Below are 19,299 nucleotides of genomic sequence, written 5' to 3'. Positions count from 1 at the left end.
CTTGGGAGTTACAGGGGTTGATCCTTGATAGTTTTCCTGGGAGGTCATTGGTTTAGTGTCCAGCTGGTCCTGCTCTGTGTGTGTATCACCACTCTAAAAACCAGATCAAAAGCTTGCCAGAAAAAAAACAATTAATTGTGAAAATGCTGGAAATTATTTGGATGACCTCTTTCTTTTTCCTTTGTAAAGCTGTAAATACTTTATTTTTGTTTTCTATTCTTAATACGGTGTCATATTGACACTTTTTTAGACTTACAATCAGAAAATCCTCCTCATTGTTTCTCATTTTTTAAAAGGGGATTTCAAGGAAGCAAATTTTTTTGCTCATTAGCAGTGTAATAATAGATCAAATTCCTAAAATGGGTTTGTACAAAAATGTTTTCAGTAAACACATGGCAGTTTGTGGATGCATGTTGTTCAAAAATGTCCAAAGAATAATGTGGTACAAATGTTTTAATGTGGCAGAAACATTTTTTTCAAAGACTTAGTGATGCTCATATTAGTTCACACAATGAAAAAAACAAAATTACTTAAAAAAAGATATGTGTTGGGAGGGAATGTAATGAAACTCATCTAAGCTAAATGTGTAATCTATTTATAAAAACACAGTATATATTCTATTTTTATTAGAGGTTTTTAAAGTGCAAACAGAATTCTGTTAGCAAATGCAATTATTCCCTTGTGAAGTCTCTTCTACTCTGATGGGACTCCCAAATTCCCAAGCATGGAAACAATGGGAACTGTGGAGCACTCACCTGTCGCTTCCTTGGGGAGAAAACAGCAGTTTAACAGCCTTTCTGCCACTGCAGAATTATTGCTTTTCCCTGTGATTTTATTCCCTTCCCCTGATTGTGAGGATCCTGCTGGAAAGGGTCAAGGCCTCCATTTGCGCCCCTAAATCCCAGGACAAAAGTCAGCCCCAGCCTGGGTTTGTGTTCTGCCAGGCTGGAAAACAAATTATATTTAACTTCCTGTATAAATTGGGATTAACTCAATGAAACAAATTGACAGATCTGAATTGTGCCTGAATATGGATCTAAAGCTGCTTCTAAAATGAGATTATATTAATTTTTATTTCCATAATCATTCCTGCCAGCAAAAACACGAGTTGGCTCCTGGATCCAGGCCTGACTGGGGAAAAGCCACGGCAGTTGGTTGGTGCTCACAGAGCCACGTCCTGGTGTTTCCCTTGGCTCTGGGAAAATGGGGAAGGATGTTTGTGTTGGAAGAACCGCAGCACTGGGAAGGCTCTGTTTCATGTTTGAGAGTGCTTCATTTTAGAGCTGAATGTTTAAGTAGTGATTTATCCCAAATTAAGACATCTTAGTGCTTCCATGGTGTAGGAACACCCCGATGAGGATTTTCCACTTTTTTGCTTTAGGATTTCAGGATTTTTATTCTTTTGCACTGGTCCAGGATTGGTTGCAGGGGAACACACAGGTTTTTAAATGCTTTGCCTTTAGTGTTGTTGCCCAAATGTTTGATTTTAAGCTGTTAGTGGAATGTAACTTGTGTCAGTTGGAGTTTTAAGTGAGAAACAAAGTTGTCCAGTGAGGCAACAAGTGTTGTCCTGGTGTTAATAACGTTGGGATTAGAGGTGAGCTGGAAGCACTGCCTGCCACATTCCTCATGGGAATGAAGTCCCAGCCCCTCTCCCCTGGAGGGGGAACACTGAGGGCTTGAACAAGCCTTTGGCAGAGTAGTGAAGAAACACTTGATTCTTTCTTTTTGTCTGTTTTTGTGTGTAGTTCAGTGTCTTCAGACCCTTCTGCATTTGCAGGAGCTTTTCAGAGCTTCTCTTTTGAAGAAGCAACAAACTGTGTTTAAGAAATGGGTACTTGATTGTAGAAATCACAATTCCCTCCTGATTTGAGGCACTCCAACAGTGAAGCACTTCTGAAAGTGGTGCTTTTGGGTCTGGCCACCTCCATTTTTGTGGTAAATAATGATAATGCTTAAAAAAACCGCTGGGGTGGCTTCAAACCTGTGTCATTCCTGTGGCAGAACACCCAGGACCACATTGCCACAAACCCAGTGGGGCTGCCCAGGCTGTTGACCCCCAAAATCCTAAATTTCTGTTTTATCAGAAAGGTTTGAGGATGATTAAATCCTGGTCACTAAACACACTTTTTGTGGTTTCACCAAAAGACACACAATTCAGTCCTTAAAACACCTTACTGTGAGTAAAGTGTATGTAGCTACGTTCTGCCAAAAATGATTATTTATTATTTATCGTGCTGGAGTGGAGGGTATTGATGACTCTTCCCTCGTGCTGTGTCACTTCTTGTCAGTTCCTCTTAGGTCACGTATGAATTTCTTTTATACCCATGACAACAGACTACTGATCCGTGTGGAAATGCCCCTGGATACCGTCCACTTGTAAATATTGTGCTTTATATTCTGTATATTAGCTAATTTTAAAGAAAAAAACTGGACTGGTGATGCTATTTGAGCTGTGGCAGGGGAAGGCCAAAGGATGAACCAGCTCCCACACTCTGGAGTCGGGATGTGGCTGGAAGGCTGTGCTGGGGAGACCAAATGGTACAAGACAAACCTGCTGCTGATGGATTTTGGACCATTAAACGCTTCAAAAATCGAATCCTTGTCATCAGGAGCCCGAAAACACCCACAGGGAGAGCCAGGACCGTTCGCCCTCCTCTGAGTTCAGCAGATTTGCTCCGTTTTTCCTATTTTAGTGCCAAAACTAACCCCACGAGCCCTCCCAGGTCTGCTGGCCGGCTCTCCACGCTCTGCTCCAGGTCCCCATCCCGTCTCCATCCCTCCGTCCTGGTTCATCTCTCAGTGCCAGACCCCCACGGGCTTCTCTGTGCGAAGGCAGGGTGGGAACTTGTCGATGAAACGGGTCCCAGTTGTTTTCTGGTGACGAGGAAAACACAAAAAACTATAAAATAAACACCAAACTCCTGGTTAATGGCTCTGTGTGTTAATTCTTGGGGTGGGAAGCATCCTAAAAGTGAAAGTATTTGGGTCTGAGGAGAAAGGGATCATCCTCACTCCCTAAAACCCCCCAGCCCAGGTGATTTGGGGTCTTAAAATAGCCCAAACTCCCCTCAAAATTAGGTTCTTTCAGCTTAAAACATGCCTCTCATTGGAAATAAAAATACCCTCTGCACACCTCAACCTCCTTCAGGTCCCGTGCCCAACCCAGGCCCCCATTTTGGGTTAAAATTCCCCTTGAGTTAAAATCCCCCCCCTTTTAGGTAATTTTCATTCCCAAAGGGGCTTTAAGTTGCTTTTCTCTCTCTCCCCACTCCCGGAGCCGGGACCTGCCGAGCCCCGCGCCCGGGCACAGCCTCTCCTTCGCCTCGAGGTGCTTTTCGTTGTTGTTTTTTTCATTATTCCTCTTTTTTTAATCGTTTTTGGCTCCTTCCCACGCCCCGCCCCTTCCCTCGTGCTGCCGCGCCGCCGCCCCCCGGGCCGGGCGCAACCACCGCCGCGCGGGGGGGAACACGCGGGGGGGACACTCCATTCCCGCCCCGCTCGGGGGGGCACCACCGGCAGCCCCACGCACGGCCAGGGCGGGTGTGGGGCCTCTCTGCCAGAACCCCTTTACCCGCCCCTCTTTGAATTTATTGTGTAACGAATGGTTTTGTCCCCGCCCCGCCGCCCCCGCGGTGGTTGGTGGCGGCCGGCGGGCAGCGCGGCGGGGCCGGGATGTGGCGGGGGCTGAGGGCGCTGCGGGGCCGCGGGTGAGTGCGGGGTCGGCCCTGCCTTCCACCTCCCGCTCCCACCCTCCGATCCCCTGCCCGGGAAAAGCCCCGGTCCCCGCAGCCCTCTCGAGCCCCTTATGGCCGTGTCCCCGCGCGTGGCGGGGTGGGAGCCGGCCCTTCCATCCCCCCTCTGGGCGGGAATCATCCCGCTGCCAACCGCAGGCGCTTCCAACCATCGTTTCCCCTTGTTTTCCATCTGTTTCCTCCTGTTTTCCCCTTCGCCCCGCCTTGTTTTCCCCCTTTTCCCCTTTTTCACCTGTTTTCCTCAGTTTACCTTTTCTTTTTCGTTTTTCCCCGTTTTCACCCGCTTTCCCCTTGTTTTCCCTCTTTCCCTCCCGTTTTCCTCCCTTTCCCTCCTTGTTTCTCCCCTTTTCCCCTTGGTTTTCCCCTTTTCCCCCCTGTTTTTCCCTTTTCCCCCTTTGGTTTCCCCCTTTTCCTCGTTTTCTCTTTTCCCCCTTGTTTCCCCCGTTTTCCCTAGTTTGCCCCCCTTTCTCCCCTTGTTTTCCTCTTTTCCCTTCACACTCTCCCCCTTTTTCCCCTTTTCCCTCTTTTTGTGGACATTATCGCTGAGCTGGGCAACTTAACGCCCGGTGGGGTTGGGAAGCTGCCAAGGTCCAGCTCTGCTTGGGGTGGGGTCAGAGATGCCAGGCCGGCTTTTGCCCCCTGGACTTTGCCGGGAGCTGGCGGAGCGTTGGGATGTTGGAGCAAGCCAGATCGATTCGGAGCTCACCCTGCACCTCGTGCCTTAGAAATGCCTTTTCCAGCAGTTTTTCCATAGTGAGGAGAAGGGATGTGTGGCCGGGGGCGATGTCCAGGCTCAGTTCCCGACTCTGGCATCATCATCCCACGGGTGCAATGGGGCACAGGCGGGATACCACGGGATTGGTGTGGCCAGGGAGACTGGGATGAGGGTGTTACTGGGCTGTTGGGAAGCAGGGATCTGGAGGGATTCCTGCTCCTCCTGCAGGCGGAGATGTCAGCACCACTCGGCCATCCAGGTGACCAACGAGCCGATCCTCGAGTTTAAACCTGGGAGCCCCGAGCGAGCAGTGCTCCAAAAGGTACCACTGCTGGATTTTGGGGGACTGGAAGGGCCTGGGTTGTGCTGCTCCAGGCTCTTCCTGGGGGGGGGAAACCCATCCTGCCTGGTTCCTGCTCATTCCCTTTGGAGACAGTTGTGACTCCTGTCTCCAGCCCATGGACGCCCCACACTCAGGGGACCAAAGGAAGCCTGTTCCCAGGTTCCCTTTGCTCATGGGGTGATGAGGAGGATGGACGGAGAGGGAGGGCAGCTGGATGCTGCTCCCACCACTGTACTCTCCTGCCTTTGCTCAGGCCCTCGCTGACCTGAAGGGCAAGACCGAGGAGATCCCGTGTGTGATCGGGGGGGAGGAGGTTTGGACACCGACCGTGCGGTACCAGCTCTCGGTGAGTCTGGGGAAGAGCAGAGCAGGGGGTGCTCTGGAAGGAGGAGCTGTTGGACTGGTACCTATGGAGGCTTTTCTTCTCTTTTCAGCCCTTTAACCATACGCACAAGGTGGCCAAGTTCTGCTACGCCGGCAAGGTGAGCACATCTCGCTGTCCTCCCTTCTCTAGGGGGAAGCAGCAGTATTTTACCTGTGTGAGATACAAATCACTGTTCATTTGTGAGCTGGGAGGCTCCAGAGGCAGCTGTTGGTTTTCCAAGTCCCAGGGATCTGGAACAAGTCCATACCAGGAGCTCCAGATTTGGGATTGTGATGGGGCAGTGGCTGCTGGGGTTTGTGCCTGGGGGTGAGTGACCCCTCGCTTTCTCTTCTGCCCTGGTGGTGGGTTCCTCCTCATTACCTTTCCCCTTTTTTCTGCAGGAGCTCATTAACAAAGCCATTAATGCTGCCTTGGCAGTGAGGAAGGAATGGGACCTGAAACCTGTCCAGGACCGAGCCCAGATCTTCCTGAAGGCAGCTGACATTCTGAGTGGCCCCAGGCGAGCAGAAGTGCTGGCCAAAACTATGATTGGGCAGGTATGGGGGATACAGGAGGGACCTGGTGGATAGCTGGGGCGAACAGGAGAGAATCTGGGGAGCTGGGAATCAGGGAAGTAGGGCAGGCAGACCTGCAAAGGTATTTTTTGGCCGTGGGAATGGCTGAAGGTGTGAGAGAATACAGAGTGATCCTTGCTCTGCTGAGAAAGGAGGAAGGTGAAGCTGGGAGCCAGGCACCCTGAGAACAGGATCAGCTTGTGAGGGCTTGTAGGGGCCACATCTCTGGGAGCTGAGCACAGCTCCTGTGTGAGAGGCATCCCACAGAGCTCACCTGGCCGTGCTGTGATGCGCTGCTGCTGCATCCCCCTCCCCCCTCCGTACCTTCATCGTCTGGGGCCTCTCCTGGCAGGGCAAGACCGTGATCCAGGCGGAGATCGATGCCGCTGCGGAGCTCATCGACTTCTTCCGCTTCAACGCCAAGTACGCGCTGGAGCTGGAGCAGAGCCAGCCCCTGAGCGTGGACGTGAGCACCAACAGCATGGTGTACCGGGGGCTGGAGGTGAGGGAGGGCTCCCACCTGCTACACTTCCCCTTTTTGTCCCAAACTGGGGTGTGGTGGCTCCCACTGGTTCCTTTCCTCCCCCGCAGGGTTTCGTGGCTGCCGTGTCTCCCTTCAATTTCACGGCCATCGGGGGCAACCTGGCTGGAGCTCCAGCACTGATGGTGAGTGTGGGGGGTGTCTGGGGAGAGCCAGAGAGGGATAGGACGGTCTGGAGAAAGGCTGGGAGAGGGATCTGGTCTCTCAGACTGTGGTTTGGCTGCTCCGGGACCTGCAAGAAATGAATTTAAGCCTCCCTGTGTCAGTAGGACACACGTGGGGTCCTGCTCTGAATTCCCTTTGAATTCAATCAGCAATTAGACTCAGACATCTTTAATTATGATGTCATCCCAGTGGCCACATTTTCATTGGACAGGTGTGATGGCGTTTCCAGGAACTGCCCAAACATGCTCTCCCAGGGTTTTAATTTTTAAGCAAAGTGTGTTTTCACTCCCAGCCTGGATTTTGGATCCAGAGAAGGGAAGAAATACGAAGAGAGGGTTTGTTTTGTTGCCTGATGCTTGTCCTGTGAATGGGCCTTTGGGGTGCTGTCAGGACAGGAAAGTGTAACCACTTTGTATCTGCCCAGATTCCTCTTGGATGCTGCTTTTCGGGTATGATGGGGTGAAGGTAGGAGAGGGCAGGTCGTGGCCCTGGCATTTAACTCTGAACTGGGAGACAGGAGGTCTCCATGGACATGAAAGATGGTCCAAAAAGTCAAAGTATTGGTAAAAATAATCTCTATATGTGTCCCACCACCTGGAGCTCAGGAATGCCTGCATTTGCAGCGTGGATTTTGGGGAGAGACTGGTGAATTTGGGCTGGGATTCAGTAACTTATTATTGCACTGAAAAAAACCCCAAACCACAAATTATCCTAAGCTCTTTATTAATTAGGCTCAGATTTCCTGCTGGCCCCAAAGACAGGCCCTCCAGCAACAGTTGGAGGTGGAAGAGACTGGAGAACACCAAGCTTTTAATTTGCAAATGTCACATTTAAACCCATATTTGAGGTGAAGCATTTGAACCTGTTGCTTTTGTAGGGGAGGAATGGGGAGAACAAGGAAGAGGGTGAAGCTAACACAGAGCTGGGAAGTTTTCTGGAGGAGGGTGGTCATTTCTCCCATCCCAGGATTCCGTGGAGGTCTTTGGCATTGGGAAATTTGGTGATAAGCTCATCCCAGAGCGGATGAGCTGTGCTGGGATGGGGTGAGCCTGTGCTGGCAGGTCTGAATGAAGGTCTGCATCCTGCAGTGCCTCCAGCACTCTCTCCTCCAGTGTGACAATGAATTCCCATGGGGATGCAGCAGGTGATGGAATCCCCCTGGGGCAGGAGCAGAAGGGAGCAGGGCACCAGCAGGTGACTTGAAAAGCTCAGTGGCAGGTGGTACCTGGAATTAAATTTAGGAGAAAATGGTACTTAATAGGGAGATGTTAATTAGAGCCCCAGTGTTTCAGCCACCACAGTGCTCTTCCCAGGGGTTTAAACGTATCTCTTGCTTCAATAGCTGGAGAGATCAATGCAGTTACTGCCATTGCAGCGTCGGGAATGGGATTTCCTCGGGATCGGAGCAGTCACTGCTCCACTCTGGAATCCAGGCTGCTGGGATTGTCTCCAGTCGTGGCCTGGGGTAGATTTCCCAGTTGCCTGGAGAGTTTTACTGAGTGTGATTTAGTTTTCTCACTGTTTGGAGTGGAAGAATTAGAGGGGCCCAGGAAGGAGCTGTGCCTGCACGACCAGTCCCTGGCAGGAGCCTGGTCAAGACAAAGTCTAAAAATCCCCCTCATGCCCCCCTGGGGCTGTGGCCCCATGCAGGGGGGGCCCAGCAGTGTGACAGGGACACAGGGCAGTCCCTGGGCCCCCCGTGCCCATGCCTGGAGCTGCAGGGAGGATGCTGGTGCCGAGCCAAAGGGGTGGGGTGTCCCCACCGGTGTTTTCCAGCCCGCTGTGCTGTTTTCTTGTGCACATTCAGTCCTGGCCTGAGGTCTGGTTTCACTGCTCTGCCTGGCACAACACCTGCTGGGTCGGGCCCAAACCTGGTGGCAGCACTGGTGACATCATAGCACATTTCTTGGCAGCGTCGTCCCTTTCCCTGAGACATAAACCAGGTCTGTGTTTCCAGCCACTCTTAGGGAAGGCAAAACTCATCCCTGGGCAGGGAGGGTGTGGAAGGCTGGCACAGAAAGCCGGTGGCATGAAGGGGAGTTTTGTGCCTTCAGCTGACCAGGGTGGTCACAGTCCTTTCCAAAACCAGTGATGTGGTAGAGGTGGTTGTGAGTGACCCAAAGGTGCCCTCGCTCTGTCTCACCCGCTGCGGGACAGGCGTGTTTCATGGAATTGAAGCATTTCTCATGGCTGTTGTTATCCTGTCCCCAGGGAAACGTGGTGCTGTGGAAGCCCAGTGACACTGCCCTGCTCTCCAGCTACGCTGTGTACAAGATCCTCCTGGAGGCCGGGCTGCCCCCCAACGTGGTGCAGTTTGTGCCGGCGGATGGGCCCGAGTTTGGGGATACTGTCACCAGCTCCGAGCACTTCTGTGGGCTCAACTTCACTGGGAGTGTGCCGTAGGTTGGGAAGGGGGGTGGCAGGGGGAGAGGGGCTGGGTGCTCCTTTGGCAGTCCTTTGATCTCACAGAGCAGGTTTGAGTAGGGCAGACACAGATAACTCTCCATTATTATATGCTAGAATTAAAATAGGGTTTCAAACAGGTGAAAAAAGTGTCTAAACCGGGTTTTCTTGTCACTCAAGGCACAGGAATAGCCAGACTTGATGCTGTGACTTGGCTCAACAAATGGTGCTGCTCGGGGTGGATTTGCAGCCCTGGGCTCTGGCCAAGTGCCATGGGGTGTCAGTGATGCTGAGAGCCCTGGCAGTCTCCACGGGCTGTTAAATCCAGGGATCCTGCTCCCCCAGCAAGGACATGCTCAGATGAGCATGGGGCTGGAAAGGTGGGAAGCTCATAGATTAGTATTAGTGGCTGTGCTTCCTGATGGGAGGTCATTTGCATTTTTATTGTTTTCCAGCCAAGAGGTTTGTCACAGTAAGGATCAAAAGGGGGGGGGGGGAGAGGAAAAGAAACTTCTGCCAGATACTTTTCCCTGTGACACTGCAACAGTTTATTTTTAAAACTATGGAGTTGTTGTGTAGAGCCTTTGCTTTGATATTTGCAGTTTCATTCCCAACATCTCCTCTTCCTCTTGCAGGGCATCCCTTCTTTTGCGGGTGGCCCTTCATCAGGGGCTTTTCCGAGTGCCATCCCTGTGTGCAAAGGCAAAAGTGCACTAACCAGCTCCTCCTTCCTCTTCCAGGACTTTCAAGCGGCTCTGGAAGCAGGTGTCCCAAAACCTGGATCGCTACCGCAATTTCCCACGCCTGGCTGGAGGTAACTGCCAGTTCTTCCACCGTTTTAGAGGAGGCCATGCAGGGATGGGGGGGTCCAGTTTCTCCTCTACTTGGGGAGAAACTAAAGTGAGGGTCAGGATTCCTCTCCTTGGGAGCAGAGGACACAGTAAATTTCCGGATATTTAGAGGAGTTATGGCACCAACAAAGGATGGGCTTTAATGGTGTGGAGCTGGCACTTGGGTGGGGGGTGGTGGTGCTCTGGGGCTGCACAGCCTCCATGCAAAGTTTGGGAACTTGGGTTGGTGCTTTTTCCAATAGTTTTCTAAGCCTGTTCCAGCTCCATGAGCTCTGACCTGTGCTCTGGGGATCGTGGCACTCCCTGTTCCCTGAGGAACCCTGGACCAGGCAGGGTGAGCACAAGAGTCCTGGTGCTTCTTGGAGCTGTCACACCCCTGACGACTCCTCCCTCTCCCCTTTTGCTCCCTTCTCGGTGCCCAGAGTGCGGCGGGAAGAACTTCCACGTGGTGCACAGCTCGGCCGACGTGGGCAGTGTGGTGAACGGGACCCTGCGCTCGGCCTTCGAGTACGGCGGCCAGAAGTGCTCGGCCTGCTCCCGCCTCTACGCCCCCGACTCGCTGTGGCCCCAGATCAAAGAGAAGCTGCTGGAGGAGCACGGGAAGATCAAAGTGGGAGATGTGAGCGGAGCTGCCGGGAAGCTGAAGGGCTTTGCGGCTCAGCGGGTGGTTGATGGGATTAGAGACTGCGGTAACTGGCTACTAATTCCTATTGAACCGGCTTTTTATCCGCTGCTTCTCCCCACCACAGCCCCTCCGTGCCCCCCTTCAGCTTTTTTTTTAGTGATTAGAAATTAACTTGTAGCCAGAGTCTGCAGGAAGGATTGTGGAAGTGGTGAGTCCTGCAGACTAATTGAAAAGGGGAGCTTGAGCAGAGGTGTGTTTGGAGCAGAGGAAAGTGTTATTTGGGGAATTTCAGCTCCTTCTCATTTCAGAGTTAACTTTTTGGCACGGTGTGTATTTGCATCACCTCCTTTCTGCCTTCCCACAGCCTGCCCAGGACTTTGGGACGTTCTTCTCTGCCGTGATCGATGACAAAGTGAGTTCACTTCTCCTGGTGCAAGAAAGTAACACCACCAGGCTCTCTGAAGTGTGAGGTTACAAGGTTTTTACTTACAGCAAAATAGGAACATCGGTAGTAAGTTAGAGCTGATTATCAGCTGTGTTGCATGTCTTAGTCACTGCTCCTCTTGTAAAGTGGGTTATTTCGCTCAGAAATTCTGTTGGGTGTGAGGTTCAGAGCACTCAGGACTGTATTTCCGTCTCCCACTCCTCCTAAGCTGGAAGAGCACTAAGAGCAGCATATCCCTGAAAGGATTTACCCAAACATCTTTTTAGACCCTCAAACCCACCCCCTTTTTTATTCTTCCCTTTTTCCAAGTCCTTTGCACGGATCAAGAAGTGGCTGGAGCACGCTAAGAACTCCTCCAACCTCACCATCCTGGCCGGGGGTGGCTGCGATGACAGCGTGGGCTACTTTGTGGAGCCGTGCATCGTGGAGAGCAAAGACCCCCAGGATCCCATCATGAAAGAGGTGAGAGCACCTTTGGGGAGGGGGCAGGAGAGGGGCCGTTGGTCCCCATCCCAAAATCCCTGTGAGATGTGTGATGAGCTGCCCAGGGCTCTGTGGGAAGTTGCTTCAAGGACATTCCTCTTCATCACAGTTTAACTCAGGGGGTGGTGGAGCACCCACTGCTTGTTTTGGGCAGCTGTCCCCATTGAGGGTGTTTTTGTTGGGCTGCACAGGAGATTTTCGGGGGCTGTCCCCACTGAGGGTGTTTGTGTTGGGCTGCACAGGAGATTTTCGGGCCGATCCTGACGGTGTTCGTGTACCCCGAGCAGCGCTACCGGGAGGTGCTGGAGCTCATCGATACCACGACGCCTTACGGCCTCACGGGGGCGCTCTTCGCCCAGGAGAAGTGAGTGCCAAATTCCCAAAATCCCCAAATCCCTCTGCCTGTTCCCTGCTGGGCTAAGCCACGGATCTTCCCTCTCTCCAGAGGAGGACAGCAAGCATTTCCCATGATGCTTGTGCTGCTCTTAGCCCCCCTCCCGTCAAGGAGGGAAGGGGGCAGCTTTAAAGTAGTTTTTCATCCCAAAATGATTTTTTTCAGTAAGAAACTATCCCAAAGGAACATTTGGAGCATATGGGAGGGTGCACCCACAGCTTCCCTCAAGCCAGAGGAGGGCTAAGAGCAGTGTTACCTCAAAGAGAGACCATCCATAAGTTATCATAAAATCATGGAATGCTTTGGGTTGGAAGGGACCTTAAAGCCCATCTCATCCCACCCCCTGCCATGGGCAGGGACACCTTCCACTAGCCCAGGTTGCTCCAAGCCCCATCCAACCTGGCCTTGGACACTTCCAGGGCTGGGGCAGCCACAGCTTCTCTGGGCAGTGAGAGATAATTAATTACCTTCATTTTATCGCCATAAAACTTAGAAGGAGAAACAAACTAAGGAACAGGGATAATTTCAGTGAGCTCCAAGTAGCCAGGAGCTGTTTCAGTGTGTGTTAGACAACATGCAGCCCTGGAAACGTGCACAAAGAAACACAAAGATGCCTTTTGCCCAGTTTTAATGGCTCCAGGGGAGCAGAGGCCCCCCCAGAGGCATTTGCTATCGCTGTGGCAGCCTTGTCTGTCCCTCCCCAGGAGGATCATTGAGGAGTCCCGGAGCCTTCTGCGCAACGCCGCCGGAAACTTCTACATCAACGACAAGTCCACGGGCGCCGTGGTGGCCCAGCAGCCCTTCGGAGGCTCCCGAATCTCAGGTGAGACCCAAAGCCCTGCCTGGAGATTCCCTGCACGACCCTGCTGAGCTGCCTGTCCCGGTGCCTAAAATCAGCTCTAAAAGAAACCCCCTGAGACTCCATCTGGGGGTTTTAGAAGGCAGGTTTGATCATTACGACCCCAGATGCACGAGAATCTGATTTCTTCCAAAGCGTGGGTGCAGAGTTACAAAAGCCTCTTACTTTCATTTAGTTCCCTAATTAACAATTCAAAGCATTGCCTGATACTGTTACACCCCCTTCCAAAACCGCCCCTCCCTTAGTACCACCCTTGACACACCTCCCGAATTTGAGGTGAAGGTCCCAAAGATACCTTGTCTTCATCTTCCTCATCTTCTTTCTTGGTCTTTGGCACAGTATCTTGCCTTCTGGAGCAGTTTCCAAGCCTCTGAATAGCTTTGGTCGTGTCAGGTGTTATGTCTCTTTCTCAGTACATTTGTACAGATAGAAAACTCTTCACCTCATTAAAATCCCTCGTTTGTTAAAATTCTTAACAAAGAATGTTAACCAGCATTTCAGGAATCTTGTACAAAGGTACTTAGCAAGCTAAAAGTACTAATGAGCTATCCTTAAATCTTATAGACTACACATTTTAAGGCATCAGTCCCTCCAGGCATGTCCTTCCTTGTGCTCGTGGTCAGCAGTGCTTTGTTCCCTCCCCAAACAGGCACCAATGACAAACCTGGGGGTCCCCACTACATCCTGCGCTGGACGTCCCCCCAGGCTGTCAAGGAGACCCACGTGCCCCTGCGGGAGTGGCGTTACTCCTACATGCAGTGATGCCCTGGGGCCCCCAGCCCTGCCCTGGCACTGCTGAGCCCCAACCACAGCTGCAGCCTCACAGAGCACTTAAATTACTGAGCTCTAACCTGACCAGCTTAGGTTTTCTTTCTAAAGAACAGAAATGATCTGTTATTAGGTTGTGGACTCAAAAGGCCTTATGGTTTCCTTAGTTGTGTGGGATGTGGCTTCGTGGTGAATGTGGCAGTGTTGGGTTGATGATCTTAAAGGTCTTTTCCAACCTAAGTGATTGTATGTGAGCATGCTTAGTTAATTAATTAAGGGGTGGTTGCAGAGGCAAACCTGGACTCCAGTTCTCTTTTCCTGCCATTTTTTCCGTCCCCAGCAGTCCAGCACAATTCCTTCTCAACTGGGCTGAGAGGGAATTAGAGCACGAGACGAGCATTAAGAGGTTGGCCCTTTCCCTGTCACTGGTACAAAGCAATGTCCCTCACTTTGTCCCCAAGGCCTCCTTTACCCCCTCCAGCAGGAATCCCTGGATGTTGAGGTCTGCCTGTACCAGCCTTCCCAGGTGATGTGGGAAGCCAGGCTTGTTTTAAACTCCAGATCAGTGTGGTGGGAGCCCTGAGTCGTGTTTTCTCCCCATTCCTGAGCAAGAGCAAAGCCTCCTATCCCTCAAAATATTTGGGAAGCAGGAAGGGAGCTTGGCAGCAGGCAGGTTGTGCCAGGAGAGGGCAGCTGTGGTGCTGCTTGGAAATAAGTTTAAGTGCCTTATTCCATCCCTCCAAAGCCCTCAGTGGGCACTGCCTGCACGAGACCTGTCAGGTGAGCTCAGGGTGGGCTCAGACATGGGGCAGAGGAGCAGCAACACTCTCCTTGGTCCCCTTGTTTTATTACTGGCTGTCAAGGCCTGGGAACACTGTCTCCAGTATCCCCATAAGTTGTTGGTTGCTCCCACTGCTCTGATCCTTGTGTGTGCACTGGAAGGAAAGATCTTCAGAGATGTTTCAGTCATGGGAATGTTCCTGCACAAGCTGCTCAGGTGGATGTACTGTCCCCACCACCCCTAGGAGGAATTTAAGTAGGAGCAGGAGATGCTGGGACAGCAACAAGAGGTCCAGGACCCCACTCCCATCCCGGGGAGCTGCTCTCTGACACAGCCCCATCTCTGAGGCTCTGCCAGCTGCTGAGTTCAGGAGTTAAATCAGAAATTTAATTAGTTCTGACCTTTGTGGCCTCCAGTTGCTCCATCAGCCAGGACTCAGCGGTGGGACCTGCAACATAAACAGGAAAAGGGATCTGAGACACGAGGCCTTGAGTCCTCCCAGGATCAGTTCTAATTTACAGATGTGTTTGTTTCTAACACCTACAATTAATAACTGCTCAATTAGCAGGATTTGCAGATAGAATGGATAACCCTGTTAAGGCTGTTGTAATAAGCATTAGGTATTGATCTCAGTATTGATATCAGTCCATGCCTGGGCTGGGGCTCAGGGTACAGGTCAGGGAGGAGTGGCAGTAATTCCTGTGGATCCTGGTTCAGCTAGAAAAATGTGCAATAAAAGAAATTACAAGCCTCTTTATGTTGTTTCGTGAATTATTTCTTCAGATTGTTGCCAAATAAAGAGTGAAACCAAATGGGCACTTGGGACCTTTAAATAAAACCAACCCACTATTGTATTTTCTGCTAAAACCAAGACATTCTAAGACTTGTGTGGGGAGAAAGAGGCAGAAACAATAAGTAAGTGCTTCGTTCAGAATCCCAGAATGGTTTGGGTTGGAAGGGACCTTAAAGCTCATCCCGTCCCACCCCCTGCCATGGGCAGGGACACCTTCCACCAGCCCAGGCTGCTCCAAATCCTGTCCAACCTGGCCTTGGACACTTCCAGGGATGGGGCAGCCACAGCTTCTCGGGGCACCCCGTACCAGGGCCTGCCCACCCTCACAAGGAAGAATTTCTTCCTAATATCCCACCTAACCCTGCCCTCTTTCATTTTAAAGCCATTCCCCCTTGTCCTCATCCATGACACTCCAAAGCATTCTGGTGCTGCCGACTGGGAGGGCACACAGGAGCCCAGCTCACCAAAAATGCCCCAGTTCCACAGCAGGGAGGAAAACCCCCCAATCTCACACCAGTGGGGAAAGGACTGGACACACTCTGACTGCAAGGATGGGCTCCAAACCCCTGGAGATCACCTGGGTGGGACCACAGCAACGTCCTGTCCAGCCAAGTCTCCTCCTGGCCCCCAGCTTAGGATAAGCCCCCTCTTCAAATCTCCTCCAAATGGTATTCCCAAACGTTCCCAGCCTGTCCCAATCTCTCATTTAAATCCCATTAAGGGCTCTCACCCCCTTTGCAGGCAGCCAGGAGATCCAGGGAGCCACAGCCCTGGAGCTGAGCGTCCGTCCCAGCCACTGCGTCGGCTCACGCCTTTTATGCCTCAAGGCCGGAGTGTCAAGTGGATTTTTGAGCCTTGACTCTGAATTTCATGGCTTTTGTGACTCTAAATCAGTCTCCTAATGCTATTTAAATGTTGGCTTTTTGAAGCTGATAAACACTTCGGTGGGTGTTTGGGATAGACGGGGCCTTCCAGAGCAGACCCTGAGTCACGTTCCTGCTCCAGCATCCCTGTTTGGATGCCCATGGCGCTCTCTGTCCTCTGCCAGGATGGGGAAAGGGGCCTGGGGAGGACACAGGGGCTCTGCGTGATCCCAATAAAGACAGGCAACAGGTTTGGAGAACTCTGGTAGGGCTTCAGTCCCATTCCCGTGTGCAGCCTGGCTCTCAGCAGTCCCCAGCGCATCCCAAAGCTCTGGGGCTCTCCATCCTCGGAGCCGGGAGCCGGCTGGGAGGCTGAGCCAGGTTCTCACTAGGAAGTGGCAGATTTTCCCCTCTGATAACACGCAGCTCCATCTGCTTCCCGTTAGCGGCCCCGGCCAGGGCTAATTGGCAGATCAAACCCTCCCATGTCCCGCGTTAGGAGCGGCCAGAGCGGCCCCGACGCCTCTTGGATGGAGCCCAGACACCTTCCCCGCCACCCTGGGCTGTGCAGGGGTGCTAATGGGAACCACCCGGAGCAGCCAGCCCAGGGGAGGAACAGGCTGTGAGAGGCTCGGAGCCCCTGGCAAGAGGAAAAGTGGGAATCCGAGTCAGCGCGGAGCTGTAAATCCCTGGGGAGTGAAGGGGGAGAGGCAGAGGGTGGGCAGATGCCCTGCCCAGGGAAACCTGCAGCACCTAAGTGTGACCACGTCCCCCACCCCCGGGGCTTTGCAGGGACCCCAACGTGTCCCAGAACATAGAGAGGCTCTGGAAAAATGTATTTGGTGCCCTATTTCCACTGGCTGCATCCTGCCGGGATTTAGAGCAGCAGCCCCCTTGCTGTTTTAGCACTGAGCAAGGATGCTTCTGCTTCCTGGGCAATTTAAACATTAAAAGAAAAATTAAAATGTAAAAATTAAAATTAAATTTAAATGTAAAAATGTTTTAAATTGCCCAGATTTTCCATAAAAGAAAACAACCACCATAGTCCAATTGTGCCTTAACGCTACTCAAGCAGCACTCACCAATTTGGCTTTGTTTTAAGGAGGAAAGGTTTAACCCACTAAGGGGAACACCTGCAATTCCCCACCCTGCGAATGGCTCCAATTCAGGCCAGGTCATGGGGCTGGAAAGCTCAAGGATGAAGGGATCACCTCAAGCACGGCACAGAACACAACAACTGAACCTCAGAGGGGGAGTCTTGATTGTGTTTGGCTTCAGGGGTCAAGGGAGGGCCCTTACCCCGCCCTGAGGGGACAGTAAATGAGCTCTAAATCCCGGCAGGATGCAGCCAGTGGGAATGTGTCACCAAATGTACTTTTCCAGAGCCTCTCTGTGTTCTGGGACATGTTGGGGCCCCTGCAAAGCCCCGAGGGTGGGGGACACGGTCACACTGGGGTGGTGCTTCCCAACAGGCGTGCCTGGAAGTGCCTGGATCTCAGGTCTCCTTCCTGCTTTGCCAGCTCCCACCACCACTTCGTGGAATCCTGGGATATCCTGAGCTGGAAGGGACCCACAAGGATCATCCAGTCCAACCCCTGGCCCTGCACAGACACCCCAACAATCCCTCCCTGTCCCTGAGAGCATTGTCCAAACACTCCTTGAACTCTGTCAGGCTTCCCAACTGCAGCACCTTTTCCTGCCCACACTCCAGGAAACCACACGAGCCAGACTTACCAACAGATCCCCACGGATCCTACAGATCCCTGCCAAAAAACATCCCCCTTTCCTCCCTGTGCTGCTCTGTAGCCTTGGGGCAGCAAGAGCTTGGCATCACACTCCCCCTCCAGGGATTTTTGGGAACAGCCCATGTTTTCCTATTTTTCCATTCCCTGAAAAACAGGATGATGAGGAGAAAAGAGCCACAGGGATGAGGGTGATAGGAAGAGAGAAGAAAACATGACGCAGGAGAGATCCAGAAACCCTGAGCATTCTGAGAAGAGGGTTTTTCCAGGGAAACAGAAACTCCTTGGCCTGTTTTTTTTTTTTCTCTTCGTGCCTTATACTATTTCCCCTTTTGCCATTTTTGCCCGAGGCTTCTCCTCACCGGTGTCTTCGTGCTTTGTGGCTTTGGGAGAGCAGAGAGGTCCCCGGGGGCTGCGGGAGGAGGTGTTTGCAGTACAGAGATTTAGCAGCAGATGGTGGTCTTTCTTTATCCCGGGAACAGCGGCGGCCCCCCCCCCCCCCGCTCCCACCGGGCTGGCTCAGCCAGGGGGGCTCGGGTGGGAGCTGAGGGACCCCAGGACCGGGAGGGATGGCTGTGGGGCTGAGCTGGGGAACAAGGAGTGGGTTTAAGCCAGAGGGGAGGAAGGGAAGAGCCTCAGGGTTCAGCTCTGGAGCCGGATTTTCCCACAGTGCGGATGGGAGAGAGAGAGGAAAGAAACACCGGCGGCAGGAAAGGGGAGAGGGTTTGAGTGTGTCGGCCCTGCTCCACAAACAAACTGGGGTTTAAGGGCCAGAGCAAGTGCCTGCAGTCCCCATCCCCTCCAAAAATGCTGCAAAATTACAGAGAGGTTTCTAATATTTAACATTTTTGTTAAAGCCCCAGGTCCTGGAGTCATGAGAATGCAGCGGGATGTCAACTTCCAGCTAAGTTAAATAAAGAGGGGATTCACAGCCCTCAGGCTGACACAGCAAAGCTGGAAGAACACATGACCTTACCTCAGGACCATGAAAAAGTCCTGGAAAATAAAGAGATCGGGAGGCAGAAAGGCCCCCAAACATCCCCCCTCCTTTGCATGACTACGGTGCTCACTAAGCAATTAAAAATTGTGAGATGCACCCCTGTGGAGAGAGCTCCCTCCTTCCCAAGGCATCTGAGGACACCTGGATCCCTTCCTCCAGGTTTGGGCTCCTCTTCCCAGACCCTCAGAGCACAGGTCGGGCTCAGGGGGCACCAGTGGGAGCTCTGCAGCTTTGGTAGGGGGGTGAGGATCATTCCTATCCCAGCATTTCCCACTTTCCCCCAGGGAGGGCTTGTCTGGAAGCCTGAATTCTTTCGGAGCCAGGCTGCTTGAGAAGAGGAACAGGTGAAGGCAGAGTCTGACTCTGTGGCTCTCCAGGGAACCCCCCGAGATAAATTACTCTGTGCTGTCTGACGGCCCCGGGGTTGGCTCGGGAGGCGAGGAAGGACGTTCCTGGCAGCAGCAGGAGCCGCGGCAGAGTTGGCCCGGGATGGCCTCGGGATTAAGAGGGAACTTTTGCATCTGCCGAGCTACTCCAGCGCAGCCTTTCCCCTTCCAGCTGCGGCTCTGCCGCTTCCAGGCCCCTCCCCCGGCCAGATCGGCCCCCGAGGGATGGGGGGACACTGCAGGGAGGTGAGGCACAGAACCACCCCAGCTCAATCCCCATTCCGTGGGATAGGACCCGGTGGGAGGGAAGGTGTGAGTGTTCCCGTGTGAACCAGCCTCTCCAAAGGCTGGACCCTGCCAGGGTGGGCAGGGAGAGCTCCAGCCCTTTTTCCTCAGGTGCAGGCATCGTTCTGCAAGCAGCAATATCCCCCAATACCCACGGCATCAT

At 52.5% G+C, this 19,299-nt stretch overlaps 1 protein-coding gene across 1 annotated transcript; it reads left to right on the top strand.

Moving 5' to 3' along the window:
• Positions 1 to 3,671: 3,671 nt before the first annotated feature.
• On the top strand, positions 3,672 to 14,824 carry ALDH4A1 (aldehyde dehydrogenase 4 family member A1). Its single transcript, XM_027720566.2, has 15 exons — positions 3,672 to 3,710; positions 4,699 to 4,792; positions 5,067 to 5,159; positions 5,248 to 5,295; positions 5,579 to 5,734; positions 6,105 to 6,254; positions 6,344 to 6,418; positions 8,670 to 8,857; positions 9,602 to 9,675; positions 10,135 to 10,331; positions 10,702 to 10,749; positions 11,092 to 11,244; positions 11,508 to 11,629; positions 12,364 to 12,482; positions 13,168 to 14,824. The coding sequence occupies exons 1-15, from the start codon at positions 3,676 to 3,678 to the stop codon at positions 13,278 to 13,280; spliced, it is 1,665 nt and encodes a 554-aa protein (XP_027576367.1). The 5' UTR covers positions 3,672 to 3,675; the 3' UTR covers positions 13,281 to 14,824.
• The last annotated feature ends 4,475 nt before the right edge of the window (positions 14,825 to 19,299 follow it).

This window comes from Pipra filicauda, unplaced genomic scaffold, assembly GCF_003945595.2.
Source record: "Pipra filicauda isolate LSUMZ 115617 unplaced genomic scaffold, ASM394559v2 scaffold388_size762695_pilon, whole genome shotgun sequence".
NCBI classification, from domain to species: domain Eukaryota; kingdom Metazoa; phylum Chordata; class Aves; order Passeriformes; family Pipridae; genus Pipra; species Pipra filicauda.
Note: the sequence above shows the minus strand (reverse complement) of the source record. Positions and strands in the feature narration are given on the sequence as shown.

What these genes read in the sequence shown, in the direction of transcription:
- ALDH4A1 (XM_027720566.2), top strand. Translation starts at nt 3,676, where the DNA reads ATGTGGCGGGGGCTGAGGGCGCTGCGGGGCCGCGG. An exon ending in AGTTCTGCTACGCCGGCAAG is followed by an intron (nt 5,296 to 5,578) that starts GTGAGCACATCT and finishes TTTTTTCTGCAG; the next exon opens with GAGCTCATTAACAAAGCCAT. An exon ending in TTTCCCACGCCTGGCTGGAG is followed by an intron (nt 9,676 to 10,134) that starts GTAACTGCCAGT and finishes CTCGGTGCCCAG; the next exon opens with AGTGCGGCGGGAAGAACTTC.